The sequence below is a fragment of the Pristiophorus japonicus genome, chromosome 16, assembly GCF_044704955.1.
Source record: "Pristiophorus japonicus isolate sPriJap1 chromosome 16, sPriJap1.hap1, whole genome shotgun sequence".
Classification (NCBI taxonomy): domain Eukaryota; kingdom Metazoa; phylum Chordata; class Chondrichthyes; family Pristiophoridae; genus Pristiophorus; species Pristiophorus japonicus.
Window position 1 is genome coordinate 7,473,331 of NC_091992.1, and position 17,284 is coordinate 7,490,614.

Sequence of the window (17,284 nt, forward strand, 5' to 3'; positions counted from 1 at the left end):
AAACCACTTAGACAAGTTTCAGCAATTCTCAGCCGGGTCTCCAGGGCAGAAAAACCATCATTTGTAATTTTTGACGTATAACCATTAGACTACCACAGAATACATCAAGCACAGCCACAGGAACAATCAGTGATCCAGAACAACATACCCTAGCCAACTGAAATGGGCTCCATGGGAAGAGCAGACAAAAATGTTAAGAAGAGTACAACACAGGATCAAAGATTGCAAGATAACCAAACTCTTGTTCCACACTGCACATTATCAATGTATGCACAGTTCAAAAACATCCAGGTACTCAATTTCTTCTATCACAGTTGATTTTATTTTGCGTCAGCCAGTGGCAGCAGCCTCATCTCGGAGTCAGAAGGTTGTGGGTACAAGTTCCACTCGAGACTTAAGCACATAAATCTAGGCCGACACTCCAGTGCAGTGCTGAGGGAGTGCTGCACTGTCAGAGGTGCTGTCTTTTGGATGAAACGTTAAACCGAGGCCCCGTCTGCTCTCAGGTAAACGTAAAAGATCCCATGGCACTATTTCAAAGAAGAGTATGGGAGTTATCCCTGGTGTCCTGGCCAATATTTATCCCTCAACCAACATCACTAAAACAGATTATCTGCTCATTATCACATTGCTGTCTGAGAGAGCTTGCTGTTCGCAAATTGATCGCCGCACTTCTTGCATTACAACAATGGCTATGCTTAAAAAAGTACTTCATTGGCTGTAAAGCGTTTCAGGGTGTCCAGTTGCCGTGAAAGGTGCATGCCTTTCTTTCTTTTCTGAAAAAGGTGCATCTTCACAATGTTGCATATTGACCTTAATGGATGGTGGAAGGAGGAGGGGGAGGGAGGGAAAGAGGAGAGAGATAGGGAAAAAAGTTGTTCAAGTAATTGAATTAACAGCTTCACGACGCACATGAAAAGCACTGTACTGAGTTTGGTGCATAGACTCGGGGTCATAAGAAGGTACATTCAAAAAGTACAAATTTGCTCGTTGCAACATTAACTGAAAGTTGTACTGTTCACAAGCTTCAGAATTAGTACTGGTTGACTCAAATGAAGCCAGTCGATTCAACAGTGGATTAGTGACAATAGCACAACACCAGTAAACACATTCCAACACCAACACATGCTTAATGCATTGTACCTGTACACACTCCCACGTGCAAGAAGTTCCTTATACTAATTATAAACTGCTTAAAAATGGATTCAGTATGTCTTTTATATAAAAAGGCATTTAAAAGCTTCTATTAGCAACTGTACTGTAGCCTTAAATTTGAGCTCTGCAACAGGAAATGGTTGCATAAATGTTTGTCATAAAATTTAAAAAACAATTATGGTCCATATTTACAAGACATTGTTTCATTTGAGACTGCATACACCATTCACCATCAATAATTTTAGTTAAAAAGTTATATGCAAAAGCTGAATATTCAGTTTCAAAGCTCAATTACAGGCTACTTACTTCTTGTATTTCACTCTATTCAGTACCAACTACAAACCTCTCCTTCCAATTCACCATCATTGCCCTTTTTACCCAGCCCACCCCCCAAAACAGGCCTTTGATGCTTTGTTGACACATGGCAACAAAGCCTGAAAAGTACAGAACTTCTTTCCACTCCAAAATTTCACAGTATTGAAATGTTTTCCAGAGTTTTTAAAAAGTGTCAAAATATCCTTCAGGATTCCTAGAGAGTGGCGAGTACCTGTGTAATTGTATCCTAGTAAGGGAATCAATACCTTTGCAGGGGGACAAATAGTTGAAAAATAGTTAAAAATAAATTATTCAATGTTACAACATCAAGAAGCTTACTCCTGCTAAACTTTTTAGAAAAATCCAACAAGTACTCTGGACCAGCCTCCTTGCTGAAGTAATACTTCTACTACAGATATTTATGGCACAGCAGGTTTAATACTAACTTCTCTAACTACTTTGGAATGCATTTGTACAGCCAGAAAAACTACAGAGAACTCGATGTCTGTGTATAACTACACTGGTATGCTGGGATGATGTTCAACTACAGGATGCTGCGCCAGACTATATTATGAATGACTTTACACTCTGGTCAAAATCCAGCAGTATATAAATATAGACAGTTAGGTACACTTTCCTCTATGCAAGGGCTTCAGATAAAGTTTGAAAACAGGAAGTCACTGCTAAAATGTTATGTTGTTTTGCAAGTCAACACATTAAAGACTACACAGTATCTTAGTCACAGTTTCCCGTTTGAAGGCTGCTTACTCAAAAAGAACCTAGCTACTGCTATTTGTTTTTTTTGTATTATGAGCAGAAATCTACACAAATTTCTGAAGTAGACTGAAGGTTTTCTCAACCTCCTCAGATTTGAAAAGAATACTGAAAACAAATCATTTCAACTCCTGGTAACTCCAAATAAAATGATAAGCCCGGAGGGTTCAGATATGGATGCAGATTCTTTTTTAAATTGCCCCACTAGAAAAACCATCAGTTGCAGGCAGTGTGGCAAATGCATGGTCACTTTCCCTCCTGACCCATCTACTAACCGTTCTGATTAAACATGACTGTATTGGCCCACAAGTACACATTCACCCACATCAAATTCTGCACTTAAGTCTTAAAAGTGGCCACGCAAAAGTATCTGATCTCGAAACAAGTGTAGAATAGTCTAGACAACCATAAGCCCATTTTTTTTTAAACTTGTATTTATATAGCATCTTTCACGACGTCCCAAAGCACTTCACAGCCAAATGAAGTATTTTTAAAGTGTAGTCACTGTGGTAAAGTAGGGAAGCACGTTCAATTTGCACACAAGGTCCCCAAACAGCAATGCGATAAAAGACCAGATAATCAGTTTTAGCAATGTTGGTTGAGGAATGAATGAACTACATACGAGAGATAAATGTAACAACTGTTCCTACTCCCCTGCTCTTCAAATAGTGCCATGGGATCTTTTACGTCCACTTGAGAAGATAGATGGGGCATCAGTTTACGGTCTTATCCAAAGGATGACACTTCCAACAGTGCAATACTCCCTCAGAACTGTACTGAAGTGCAAGCCAAGATTATGTGCTCAAGTCTCTGGAGTGGAGGGCTTGAACCCATGACCTTCTGACTCAGAGGCAAGAGTGCTACTGACTGAGCCAAAGCTGACATCGACATTAAAAATTGTTCAAGCATAGAACTTGTTAGGACTATTAAAATTTTAACCAGTAGATTTTAGTATCCTCAATCTTATTGGGTGGGGACACAGCATCAACACATAGTAAAAACTGACACTCGGAACAAGCTAATTATCACCAGCTCACACCCTCAAATTCCAAACAAAATTTTCATGGAAAAATCACAAATATATACAGCATTTTTTTTTTTTATAAACTGTTTGCAAACAGGACTTCTCCGTTCATGTCACATAGTAGCACACACAATGAATGCCCTGGCATGACTTTGGGTGGCAATCCCCTCGAGCACATCTGCAACACAATACAGATTTCAACATCCGTCATCCTAGGCAAATCAAGACTTTTTTTTTTGTAGGATTATTTCACACCCAAACCCAGCCCAGACTATAAACATCAAACCTCACATTGTGAAGCAAATTCGCAGAAGGTGCTCTCGTCTCCCACTTCCCACCCCCACCAGCTGCCACTACAGCATATCTGTGCTCACTCGCTGCTACAAGAAAAGCTGATGTTTCAGAGAAGCCCTGTTCAAAAAAGCCTAGACCCAGATTTTCATCTCGGTATTGGGGATCTCCAACAAATTGAAGCACAAGGCATTAGTCAGCTCTCAGGCCCCTTACTTTAACTGAAAATATACCAACATTTATCACAACTATTGCACACAGACAATATAAAGACAAAACATTTTGGTCCAAACATAAATAATTCAAAAACAGTGAAGAGAATTTCACTACAAATCTAAAATGATGGAAATTGCCAAAGAAAAAGGAACTACAGAACCAATTAATGTAGTTTGGCCTGAAAACTAGCAGGCAAGTATGAGTTTGCCACAAACTTGGATTTCCTCCCAGAAGCTTACTAACATGGCTTGTGAATCATGTGGTTTTAACATGTAAAGACTTCCATGATGTTCTAACGACGTAAAAACAATTGACATGGAAATGGAAACAGTACCTTCAAGACATTTTGCCTGCATCAATAGTTCTGGAATTCATCATTCATCTAGATACAGGAAAAAAGCTGACAAACCAGTGTGCAGAGAGTTTTATCTTCACACGTTGCATTTACACAGTAACACCACCCTCCCCCTTGTCTGTACATACGTACTCTCACTTTATGGATATGTGACTTCAATCACTCTCCCATCACCATGATCTGGCTACAGCAAGTCTCAAGAACAAGCCACCTGCCTCGTGCTCAATCTATTCTCCAACACACACCACATTAACTCAATCACTGTGCCTGTCTCAACATCCTATCAACAGCTGCTGCTCTCACTGTTCCTGAAATAACCATTTCACACAAAATTAACATTTGGATAACATAGCAAGTGGCCCCATAACACTCAGTGGTGGTGGGGCTGTTCAATGCCTGCAATTCCTGGTCTCAGCCTTTTATTAAAATCAGCACCCTACTGGGAGGCAAAAGAAACAAAAATACAAGAATTGTACCCTGCCACTCATTTCCTAACATCCACCTTATTAAACCGACAATTCTCAAAAAGGCATCAATGTGGGTCACCTATCTGCTCCTTTGGCCAGTGAATGGCGTGGTAAAATTGGGGGGGGGGGGGGGCGCGGGGGAACTTCTAAACTAATGCAAACCCCTGTGGAATTCTATAAGATTTAACTTTCTGGTTTAAGAATCTGAATGGTTATTCAATTTTAAATATGTAATATATTGAATTATTAATCTTGCTCTATTAATTTATATTGGAAGCTAGCAAATCCTGTAGCCCCATTATTGTATTACATTGTTCTAATCACTAAGAATGGCAAAACCTGTATAGTTTTTTAAAAAATAACTGCAATACCTAAAGTTTTTAGGTCAGTTATTTTAATATAAAACTCGTTCGAACTAATGAAATGGACAACAGGGAACCATTGTAGCCAGTCCTTTCAGGACTATATAACACACTAATCCAAACGAATACTTTTAAGAAACATTTGAATCCTAACAATAATTAGCCAATCTAAATTGAAGCTTCAAACTACATTAACTGAAACATTCGATGTCCAAACTTTCACCCCTTTTAAAAACCCACCTATCAGACCAAGCGTTTGGCCACCCCGCCGAATCTCTCCTCCTTTGGCTCAGTTGATCACACCTCTGAAAACATCCCAAAGTGCTGCATAAAGTGAACGGTGCTATACAAACGCAAGTAGTTTGTGTATAAAAGGACAATACAAACTCTTTTTTTACCCTCCCAAATAAACTGGTCTTTTGCTGTGTGTTCATTTTGTTTTTAATTTGCAAGAAGAGGGAAAGGAAGTATTTTCAGTGCAGAGTCTTTCTCTCTCTCTTTCCCCCCCCCCCCCCCCCCCCCCCACACCCATTAGGCCAAAACAGGAGTTCAAAAACTTTCACTCAAGTGGGAAGGAAAAAGTCATTACTTTAATCTATAACTAGCACCCTCTCCACAGACATGAACAGCTGATATTTTAGGTCATGTGAGTATTGCAAGCATTCCAGTGGAACCAGGGACAAAGACAAGCGAAAGATATGAATAAGTGTTATGGCTGCCTTTGGCGAAATAACTGGGATTGCCACTGAAACAACGGCACTTCACTCCAGTATGAAGAATCCCATCTCCACCCCATTCAATACAGTGTTAATCAGCCAGGATCACAGGGAAGACCAGGGCACAGATTAAACCAACCACTGGAGCAAGGGAGAGAGACTTTTAAGTTTTATTTTGTGGAAGACCAAGATTTATTTGGGTAGGGAAGAAGGAGAGAATATGCAAGAGACGAAATGCTCAGAAAATACAACCCCCATCCCAGTCATGTTCTCCTTTACTGGTGCCAAATTCATGCCATTTATCCTAAATTCCAACATGCAATCTCTGCATTCTACAACTGTTAGCAGAGATTGCCCCATCAAAACACAAAAAACATAGCATTGTAGTCACATTAAAAGAAAAGAAATCAAGTTAATTCTGGAGAGACTAGGCACCATTCATTGCTGTGCTTGTAGATATGCGTCATTATTCAGAGACAACCAGTTAACCTCTAAAGCCAGCCAAAATTCCTTGCATCCCTCAAACTAACTTTGCTCCTTCAAGAATGCCATTAGAAGCACCCATCCTTGCTATTAAAATACACACACTGTTTACTGCACACTGCATCCTCATTGCACTCAAATTTGCAGCCAGCTTATCTCAAAACTATTCCTCTGCAAACTGATGTCACAGGACTATGGATCACCATGGGACTTAGCCACATTAAAATGGTCTGAATAGCGCTCATGATGGCTCAATGTGTAAATCTACTTATGACATGGTACATCATAAGTTTCCCTTACATTACAAGAGTACAAGACAGGATATATCTGTCTCTGTTGGATGCACTCTAGTGTAAACACCACAGGTTAAAGAAATAAATGCCAAATTTAGGGGTCAGCCTCGGGAGAGTTGACAGCAATGCCGCTCTGAATCAGAAGGCTGTGTTCGAATCCCACTCCAGGACTTGAGCACATAATCTAGGCCGACACTGCAGTGCAATGCTGAGGGAGTGCTACATTGTCAGGGGTGTTGTCTTTCACCAGAGATGTTAAAACTGAGGCCGTCTGCCTGTTCGGGTGGATGCAAAATCTCCCAAGGCACTATTTGAAGATAAAGGGAGGGCTCTGGTGTTCTATTCAACATTTACTCTTCGAACAACACCAGCACAAACTGATTAAACTGGTCATTCATCTCAATGTCATTTATGGATCCATGCTGCCACATTTACCTACAAAACACTTCAAAAAGTAATTCATGGTGTATAGTATAGTATTAGGCGGTCCCTCGTATCAAGGATGACCCGCTTCCACACCAAAAATGGATGAGTTCACAGATGTTTCAATGAGGGACCTGACATTCTAGATCCCGAACTACATCCTGAACGGTGGAAGATGCCTGTGCATGGATTATTTTAACGTGGGGTGGCTGTTGGACACCAGCCACCACATGGGCTTGACAGAGCTAGGTCTTGATCCAGTAGCAAGAATTAACCAAGATGACAGGAGACCAGCTCTGCTGCACGGACCTAGTGCGTAGTAGCAGGACATTTGGAAAAGCATGATTCAATCAAGCAGAGTCAGCATGGTTTTATGAAAGGGAAATCACGTTTGACAAGTTTGCTGGAGTTCTCTTATATATCTTAGAGTAGTGTTTTGGGTTATATACATGCAAGTTCTTTTCCATGATAAGGCTGCCAGTTTCAATAATGTTAAAAACAGGGAGCCGGTCCTCCCATTCCTTGGGTCTCCATATAACAACTGAGCCCAGAACACCTCAAGACCAGCTCTGACACACAAGATAAAATCATGAATGTGCTGCACAAAAGTCTCTCTCAAAACAGGATGCAAGTTCAACGTGAAAGCACCTACATACAGACTAGGTTAGATCCCTGCTCTGTGCTAAGTGAGCTAATCTCAGCCACTACAGCAACAGAGGTACAGGTATTACAAATTGGTCTTAGTGCCTCCAAGTGGAAAAACAAAGAAGCAGGGTTCCCACTACACAATACTAACCAGCCACCACTATGGAAACTACATGTGTTGACATGAGTGTGGGTGAGGACAGGCTTGGGCTTGGCGACGATGCTCCCAATATCAAACAGTTTATCAATAGTCACTGCCTCAGCTCGACGTGCAGAAGCTGCTAACAATTGCATACCCAAGCAAATTCAAAAACAGTTTTTTTTTGGAGTGGGGGGGGGGGGGGGGAGAGGAGGGAGGAGAGGCGGGGGTGGGGAGACAGAAGAGGAAATACATTACACTGTAAGCTTCCCCAACAGATCATCAAGTAACGGAGCCACATGCATCAAAACGTTTCTAATGAGGGGCACTACAACTGGTCTCAGCATCTCAGGGTGGGGTTTGGGGGGGGGGGGGGGTGGGGGTAAAGAGAAGGAAATAACAAGGTTTCCCATTCTGGGTTGCTAGGCAATGATCCTGAAGCATACACAAGCACATTGGCAGAGGATAGGCTTAGATGTAGGCCCTACTTTGGAGGCCAGGCCTCAAGATCAAGGATAATCATCATATGCAGTAAATCCCAAAGACCAAGAATGGCAGGGTCTGAAAAGACAAGCATCAGTTTATTTTCTTCCTAATCCTGCATGTGCACTCAGTATCATTGCTATTTCTGTTCATGGGAAAGAAAGTCAAATGGAGAGCACAATCTTGGAGTGCAACTCCCTCCACTTTATATTCAGTTTTTTCTCCCAATCCCATTTCTTTTTAGACCTGCCTGGCTAGATCGTCTCACTATTGGGCTGCTCAGACGACATCACTACTGGGCAGCAGTCCCATGGATCCCAGAGTGGCTGCACTGAAACCAGTGGGGGGGGGGTGGTTAGGAAAGGGGTTGCCCACAACCTCGGACTGACCAGAGAGCCAATGCAGTGCTGCCAACCCCAGGAACCCAAGTCACCAGCTGGGTATGCACCCAGTTAGTAACTAGGGTTTCTGGACTTGAGTGGCTCGAGATCAGCTTCCAAGTCTGAAATCAATTGTTTTCAATGGAGCCACTCCAAGATATTTCATCAGTGATATCACAGAGCAGCCCAACCACAATATCAGAGCTGGCAAATCTCTGGTCAGAAAGTATGTGTATCCATGGATTTACTTATAGCAAGCTGTATTCCTCCTGGAATTCCCCTTTAACAATATGGCATTGTTGTGCCATAGAGAACAGCAATATCGTGAAGCATGACATTCTTCACAGATTTCATTCCAAAATTCAGTCCCATATAGCCACTACTGAAAAAGATCAATTGCTGAAAGACTACTCTTTAGTTAACAGGACAGCATACAATGTAGAGCAGCCTGGCAGAACGGAGAACAAGCACTAATCTCCGCTTAAGACGTAGCTCCCCTAATGGCCTATTAGGCAAAGTCACCGCCTCAATGTGGTGCTAAACGATACAGATCAAAACGTTCGATTCTTGGTCTGTGTTGATATCAGCCGGACCAGCAAAGACTGCTAAAAATTGGACTTGGTGATGCAAGACCTGGGGGGGGGGGGGGGGGGGGGAAGGGAAGAGAAAAACCAAGAGTCATCGTTCGCACTCTTGACTGCCATCCATTAATCCTTCCTGGAAATTGTACGAAAGTTAAAATAGGGTTGGGCTTGGCTGTGATGTCCCCCAGACTGCCAGCCTTCAAGGTCTACATGTAGGTGAAGAATGGATACTTGGGTGAAGTAACAAAGGGTAGCCAGCATCCATGAAGCCAAACACCAGCAAGAGTTGTGGAATCAGAACAGTACAGCACAGAGGGGGCCATTCAGCCCATCGACTCTGCGCCAGCAGAAAAAGGGAAATGAACAAAGGGGAGGAAAAATTAGTTTTTTACTGTCTAACACACTACACAACCATAAATCTTAAAAACAAGCCATTTCTAAACATCTAGATCAAGTAACTAGTTATTACTATTCTAAAATATATCAGCACTTCGGGAAACAATCTTTCTCCAAGCCAACAGCCGATCTTCAAAATATTATTCATTGATTTCGTCAGGATCTTGTGGCAAACCAATACAGGAAATAAAAACAAAGGCACTCGCATCCCAACCAGAAGATCACAGGTTCAAGTGTCAGTTTAACTGCTTGCTTGAATCCGCCTTCTCCGTTTGGTAATATTTTTTCAACCAAACTGCAAGATGAAACTCTGAACTGAGGAAATGTGTTCATATGTTTTTGGGGGGTCAGGGGTGAGAAGAAGAACAGAACAGGAGGAAGAACTAATTTTGTTCTCATTCCCTTTGATCATATCTTCTGCCAGACACCAACAAAAGCTACAGCAGTCATGAAGTCTGCAGCTCAGATTATTCGTGTTATCTCAGCTAGAGGAGGAGGCACAGCAAGAGTTCTTTAAAAAGGATTTGATGTGTGTGTGTGTGTGTGTGTGGGGGGGGGGGAATGAAAATTGGATCTTTTAAAATAAATAGCCAATTATACTTTTCTGGCTCAAACTGTACTGGTCATTTTCCACCACAGCACTTGCTCCTTGAAATCTAAAATAGGGTGAAGTCCATTTTATTTTCCATGTTCCATTTTCAAATTTTTACAACTCACCAAAATTTTCCACTTAAAAATAAAATGCTAAGTAGCAGCAGCACATGCAACTATAATGAGTGTAACTGTAATCATTTTTAGAAGACAGCTGAGCAGCCATATTGGAGGATCTGAAGTTTTTAAAAAATTTAAGATGTTAAAAATCATTTAAGATTCCCACATGACCAAAAGGAAACACTGGCTCTGAAACTTTCCATTTCACCACCCTCCTTCCCTTATATTCAATGTTAATAAAAGCAAACATACAACATGTGCAAGTTTTGTCAGCTTGGAGGAATGCACTGGCCAAATTTGTTCGATAGCAATCAACAAGCTTGCTTTCCAAAATAGCTTAAAAAAATTAAGTGTTACTGCACTTCTGCTGCCTTGCTCAAAAAGTGTGCCTGAAACATATACCTTCCAGGCTTCCACCCAATACATTTTAGAAATATAATCCAAGTAACCTTTGACAACTTCCCTTCACTTTGTGAATTAAAAAAAAAATTGCATTCCACAAAAAAATATCGCACACCCAAGGAAACAACCACTCCGACATTACATGAAAACTCAGGCACTTGAGTTTTTCTTTACTCAGCCGATTGGAGTACTCATTTTGAAACTGGTTGCTTTTTTTTGCTTTTCTCTGGGGTTTTCAAACACACTTCCCTTTTACGAGGCAGTTACCCTCTTCGCATTGGGGGGGGGGGGGGGGAAATAGACTATATTTTATATGCAGCCCTTCATTATAATCATCAATTACATTTTTATTAAACTTAAAACGTCTTTGATAAAAATGACAGCCTTGGAGCCTAGCGGAGTTTTGATGTTTTCACCGATATTTCACTCCCCCCTCCAGTTTCATTTGTTAAAATACCGTTTCGATTTTGACTGGAAAATGGCAACTAAAATGACCAGATTTTTAAAGAAAAATGATCACATTTATTTATTTTTTTTAAACAAGAAGTACACAGCAAATACAGATTCATATTTTTTTTTTTTTAAAGTCTTACAAGAATGAAGGAGCCTTTTATTTGAGGGTAGTTAGGAGTTTAGACATTTGGCCTAATTTTTTTTTTTACATTTTACAAACACTTTCACCCCCCCCCCCCCCCCAGTCCCTTTCTCAAATTTATTGGGATTTTCACCTCAAGACATTTACAAAAAAAAAAACGTGTGCAAGTTATACATTTAATAAAAACATTTTTTTTTTAAAATAGGAAAGTGAATTTTTTTTTTGGAGGGGGGGGGGGAGGGAAGTTTTGTAAAAAAAAAAGAGTTGTTTGGATCTGGTTTGGAATTCTTCTGATGGTTTTTGGAAATACATATATATTTTATTAAAATAGGTGTTTTTAACCCCCCCCCCTCCCTCCCTCTCTCTCACTCAGTCACTCACTCTCTCGCCACTACGCCTGAGTGAAAAGGCCGCGGTTTGAAAATGGCTGCGCGACGGCCGCTTCAATCACTCACCAGAGAGAAGAGGTTGGAATAGCAATCCTCCAAACTCGCCCCGTTCGCCACCCAGCAGCCGGACGAACTCATCATCACGATCCCTGCATCGTCGACGAAGATTTAACGCGCACTTCGAGAAGGAAAAATACACACAGAAAGAAAAATAAAAGTCCTTTACCTCCCCCCCCCCTTCTCCCTCCCCTCAGGAAAAATTCCCTCAAATATTTTCTCCACACATGAAAGCTGAGGTGTTTTATTTTAGTTGTCCTTTTTTCTTCTTCTCCCCTCCTCCTCCTCCTCAGAGAGAGGATCGAGGTGAAGGCATCGGGCTTCCTTTTCCCTCCCTCCCCCCCCCTCCTCCCCTAGCTTCCTCGCCTCTCCTTCGGCGGCTCGGGTTTGTGTTCCAGTCCCTTTCCTTTAATGGGAGCCTTAGTCTCCCGGACTTAATGGCGGAGGCCCGTCACGTGACCGGGCCCGGCGGCCGCGCTTGCCGCCGCCGCCGCTGGGGGGCGCGGTGTGGGAGCTGCGGGGTCAAAATACACACACACACACGCAGGCGCAAAGGCGCGCACGCTTCCCCACTCCGGCCAGCGGGGGGCGCGATGGCAAGCACGGTGCCCTGTAAAAAATACACAGCACTGCCCTCCTCCGGCCAGCGGAGGCGCGGCGGAGCACCGGTCAAATACATGACGGTTCCCCCTCCCGCGGCCACTGGGGGCGCGGCGGAGCACCGGTCAAATACATGACAGTTCCCCTCCCGCGGCCACTGGGGGCGCGACGGAGCGCAGGTCAAATACACGCGTTTCCCTCCCCCGGCCACTTGGGGCGCTGAACCAACGCAGGCCAAATACACACACAACACAAAATATACACTGTATTAATTTTTAATTATTTTCAGTATCTTTTGTACTCATTTTTAAATTATTTTCTTTATCTTGCTGTCTCCCACAATGTCCGCATTGGATTCTTTCCCCTCCCCCTCCCATCTTGATATTTTCTCTGTTCAGAACTCAATTTTACCCACATAGGATTCCCACACTTCAGATAAATCCACTGTGTGAAGTGCTTTGAAATGTTTCCAGAGGTGATAACTCCGTGTGTAAATATTTCTTTCTAACTCAAAAGCTGCTGCCATGAGGAATATGTTGGGAGAAATACAAGATTTAGACAGAATTGCAAATCCATTATGCAGAATGTTCTCAAGTCAGGTTATATTTAAACCAAAAAGGCATGTCACTCAATAAGAGTGACACATCAGATCTGCAACTAACAACATTTTAAAAACCAATTTTTATATGTTAAAGAAATTAATTATTTTGCAGCCTATCAAAATTCTCCACCATTGCCCCCAGTGGCACTACCATTTTTCTAATTTCTGCCAATTTACTGTATTATTCTTCCCCTTTTAAATGCACTTAAAAACCTTCGGGGTCATTTCTTTCATTAAAAAAAAATATTGGGGGTGGGGGAGGGAGAAGAGAAGATCTGTCATTTGTCACAATGACATACTGTCAATGTGACCTATAAACATGGTTGGCATTTGTAAACTATTTTTTTTTTATTGACACTGCCCAAAAGTATTTGTAAACAGCGAGGAAAAGGTTGTGTGTCAAAGATCTTATACAAACACTGACACTGCATGGAACCCCTTGCAAATACTGACTAGCTTCAAGGAAACTCCTATCCCAACATTAACAAGGAGCAAAGGAAAAGTGCTAGGAGAGAGAACATTTTTGCTTATAAATAGAAAATAATGTGTGTCAACAAATATAGAAAAAAAAGACATGTAGAGTGCAGAATACTTGAGATACTGCACTCCCCATGGGGTACCCAAGAGAAATCTGATGAGCTCACATGTTCCCAATTCCCTTGACCCAGTCAGAAAGCCTACACTTTAAAAATTGTCAAGAGTTTGCCGTTTGCAATTTACACAGAATTTTAAAAAGTTTTACCACTTTATGTACTGCCAGCTGGCCGATCAGTACAGACAATATATTAAAAAGATGAAAAAGTGATAAACTTCATAAGGACATAGGGCACAAAGAAATTGGATACCACAACAATAATGATTAATATAGCTGCAAATAAAAACTCAAATTGGAAGGACAAAGATCATGCCAAAATAAGTTGGCTAATTATTGTATGGAGCTGTGTTATTTAAGTATGACTTGCATCAAACAAAATTATGTTTGAAATGTATATTAAAACTAATTTCAGTTGGAGTGGCAGTGAGAATGCTACAATTGGCTTCAGCGCCCCTGGGGCTCGGGAGAAAAACATGTGACCCTTGCTCCTCATTATCCAGTAATTACTGTGCAAAGTGCATTTGTGGGATCATCAGAAAAAAGGACAGGCTCAGCTATGATGGTCCCTGGTGACAATTACAGTTCAAGCTCACCTGAAATAAGGAGGGGAGTGAATAAAATTGGTGACATTAAAAAAATGTAAAGATGCTATTTGATTTCAGCATTCTCATCACAGGAATCTCCTGCTTTTAGATTATTCGGATGGGATATGGGTCATGCACTGTCAAAGAGATGCTTAAAAGGCAAGAAGTAGATTTTAAAGTTTGGCTGAATAATTCTTTCTCCCTCCCACCTCCCCCAAATTGTAAGCCACTAGCATGGAAAACCTAATACAGCAATAATGGAAGCTCTGCTTACCCACAATCCCCAACATTCAGAAAGTCCTCTATCAGAATTGAAAGGAAACTGTCGAGGGAAGGACATAAAATTTTAAACTTCTGATGGTGGGAATGAGAGAGAAAAAAGATGGGCATGTTAAATACACACCCTGTGAAAAGCTAAAGCAACTAGTGCTCTGCCGATATTCCCCCAGTGAGCCTGCAATCTTGAATTCAGGCAGAAAAGTGATGCACAATCTCTGTGCAGCACTTTCACTCCACAGTGGAATATTGAACTCCTGTCAATGTGACTGATAGATATTAAGGACACAGCCAAGAAAACAACATTTGTTTTTGTTCCTACCAAGAACCAGACTCCTAATCTGGGTTCAGGATATAAATCTGCAAGTTTGACTTTTGTAGGGTTACCAAACATGTATTTTACACCAATCTGTGCTGTCCACAAATTTCTAAATAGAAAAAGCCTTTTTATCCTCAAATAAAAATCAATTTTCCCCCCCACTGCTTCTATTTTTTTTTAATGATATGGAGGCACACAAGTTAAGGTTTACACAAAAATAAAAATCAGCAGAAAATTACCCTGCTATCCGCCCGGTTTTGGATATTGCAAAAGTTTACAACCCATGAATCTTCCTACACTCTTATGGGCATGGACCCAGATGATTTACACTTATGCGTGTTTGAAGCAATATGATGGCATAAACGTTTTGTTGTTAATTTAAAAGACACTTAGAATGGACATCAGGTATTGGAGCTGGATACCTGGATGCAGCAGGCATTAAGTGGAGGGAAGAGGTAGAATTTGGTTGCTGGGTCATGTCCATTTTTATTTGGCATGTGTCTAAAATGGCATTGGCTTGAAGCCTATCCTTGCAGTGCAAGTCCTTAAAATTGGCAGCAATTTGGCGTATACAATTCAGCTCCATACTGATTGTGAAAGAAATTAGATATTAACCAATACAACTTCTGCTGACAGAGATAAGACATTGCATTCATATTTTTTGAATGTTTGCCCATTTTTCCATTATCTCTGGTTCTGTTTTTGCAGTGTCTTTTAGCTTTCCCAATCCTTTTGCTGCAGCTTCCTGCTTCAATCCATGTCCAGTAAATGCTAGAGCAAAGTTGACAGGTATAAAAAGGAGAATAAAAAATTCTTCTGCATTTTACAACGGCTCTTCTGTCGCAATCAAAATGGGTAGCTGTGTTACAGAAGTTTGTGATCCAACCTCTCTTTTCACCCTCCCAACACCTCTCCTGCATCTCTCGAAGACATACACCTGTAGCATTCCAGTACGCACCTGTAGCATTCCAATACAGTGCCCAAATAGCTATTACGTGCTGGTGAGTCTCAACAAGTGTCAGCAGCCACTCCAGAGATTCATAACAAAAGACCCCATTCAAACCTCACCCGATTTTTATTCACACCTTCAAGCAGGTGTTGCTGGATAGTAAACAGAACACAAGCTGTTTTTTCACTCCCTCGGCCAAGGATTCTCACTTGTACTTCTTCACCTGGATTTATGAAAGTAATTAACTATTGTAATTTTCACTCCCGTTTTACCTCCTATTTATTCTCTCTTTATTTCAGACCACACATTGGGACAGGTTGCCAACCAGTCAATGTCATTCTATTAACAGCCTGTGGCTAATGATGCTCCCGTTTCCCTTTACAGAACCCAAAGGACTCAGACAAGATAACTCATGCAAAACCTGTTCACAGCCCATTAAAAACATTAGCTACTTCTTTGTAAAAGTCATTAGCATGTCTCTGCTCCAGACGTATACCAGTTGTTGTCGATTCCCTCGGCTTGTCATTCCTATAAAAAAAAGGGCCAAGTGTCTGTCCCATACCAGTTCTGATGAAGGGCACCCACCCAAAACCTTAACCCAGCTTGACTTCCATGTAGTACCCTTATTTGCATAGTACTACATGTAACATGATTTACAGAGTGTACTAAACTGTAACTGGAAATGAAATGCACGCTAGTGCATTGTATGGAACTGCTGTCAGCATCCAAATGAATTGTATGGAATTGCTGACCGCAAGGTACTGAACTATTTTCCAATGTATAGTGAAAATTTTATATGAGTAAAGTATATTTTTGGGGAAAAAAAAGCTCGACTTCCAGGTGCTGTGGTATCAGTTGAGGAACAGGAATAGGCCATTCAGCACCTTGCTCAGTCAGTCATTCAATTAGATCATTGCTGAATTGTACCTGAACTCCATTTACTCGCCTTGGTTCCATACCCAGCAAAAATCTATCAACCCCAGTCTTAAAAGCTCTAATTGTCCCAGCAACAGTAGCCTTTTGGGAGAGAGAATTCCAGATTTCTACCACCATTTTGTAAAAGTGCTGAATGATTTCCTTCTTAAACGGCCAATTTTAAGATAGCACTGGGCCCAAAATTCCACAGTGCCTTTTTTTTTTGGCGCTATTTAAGATTAACAGCTGATTTTTTTTTTTAAAAAGCCTTAGTAGCGGCAAAAAAAAAAAAAATCTGAAGTTTCACCATCTTTTGTTTTGAATTTGGCACCGCGCAGAAAGACCTTAAGCTTCTGTGGGTGGAGCGAACTGATAGCGCCGAGAAACTGAGCACGCCCGAGCATTTAGATTTCCAGGGCAACGTGCAATTTGTATAGCTTTACTCGAGCTACCCCGTGCCGACTCGGAGATTTCCAGCATTTGCCGTTTTTAATTCCAGAACGTTGCTTTTGTATCCGATGCTGACACTCCCCACATCCCAGCCAACAGCTCGCAAATGGCCCGTCACAGCCACCACTATCCCTGGCCGAATGGCCTTCCCCCACCCACCCCACCTCCCTCCAAGGCTTCTTCTGTCCGGCCGTGGGAGCAATCCTGCCTGCCAGCCAGCCAGCACTCTGATCCCATGTGCCTCGAGTCCGGTGAGCAGCGGTTCGGTGGTGGCAACTGCAAGTCGCAATTTACAGCAATAAATAAAATTAAAAAGTTTCTCTGTTCTTTCCGCACAAAC

The 17,284-nt window shown here is 41.6% G+C and overlaps 1 protein-coding gene across 1 annotated transcript in view; it reads right to left on the reverse strand.

Moving 5' to 3' along the window:
* The window catches only part of med13a (mediator complex subunit 13a), a 129,892-nt gene extending 118,068 nt beyond the window's left edge, over window positions 1–11,824 (reverse strand). Inside the window, exon 1 of the mRNA XM_070858001.1 lies at window positions 11,665–11,824. Within this exon, the coding sequence (XP_070714102.1) occupies window positions 11,665–11,739 (75 nt within the window). The 5' untranslated portion in view covers window positions 11,740–11,824. The remainder of the gene's footprint in view (window positions 1–11,664) is intronic.
* Window positions 11,825–17,284: the final 5,460 nt, after the last annotated feature.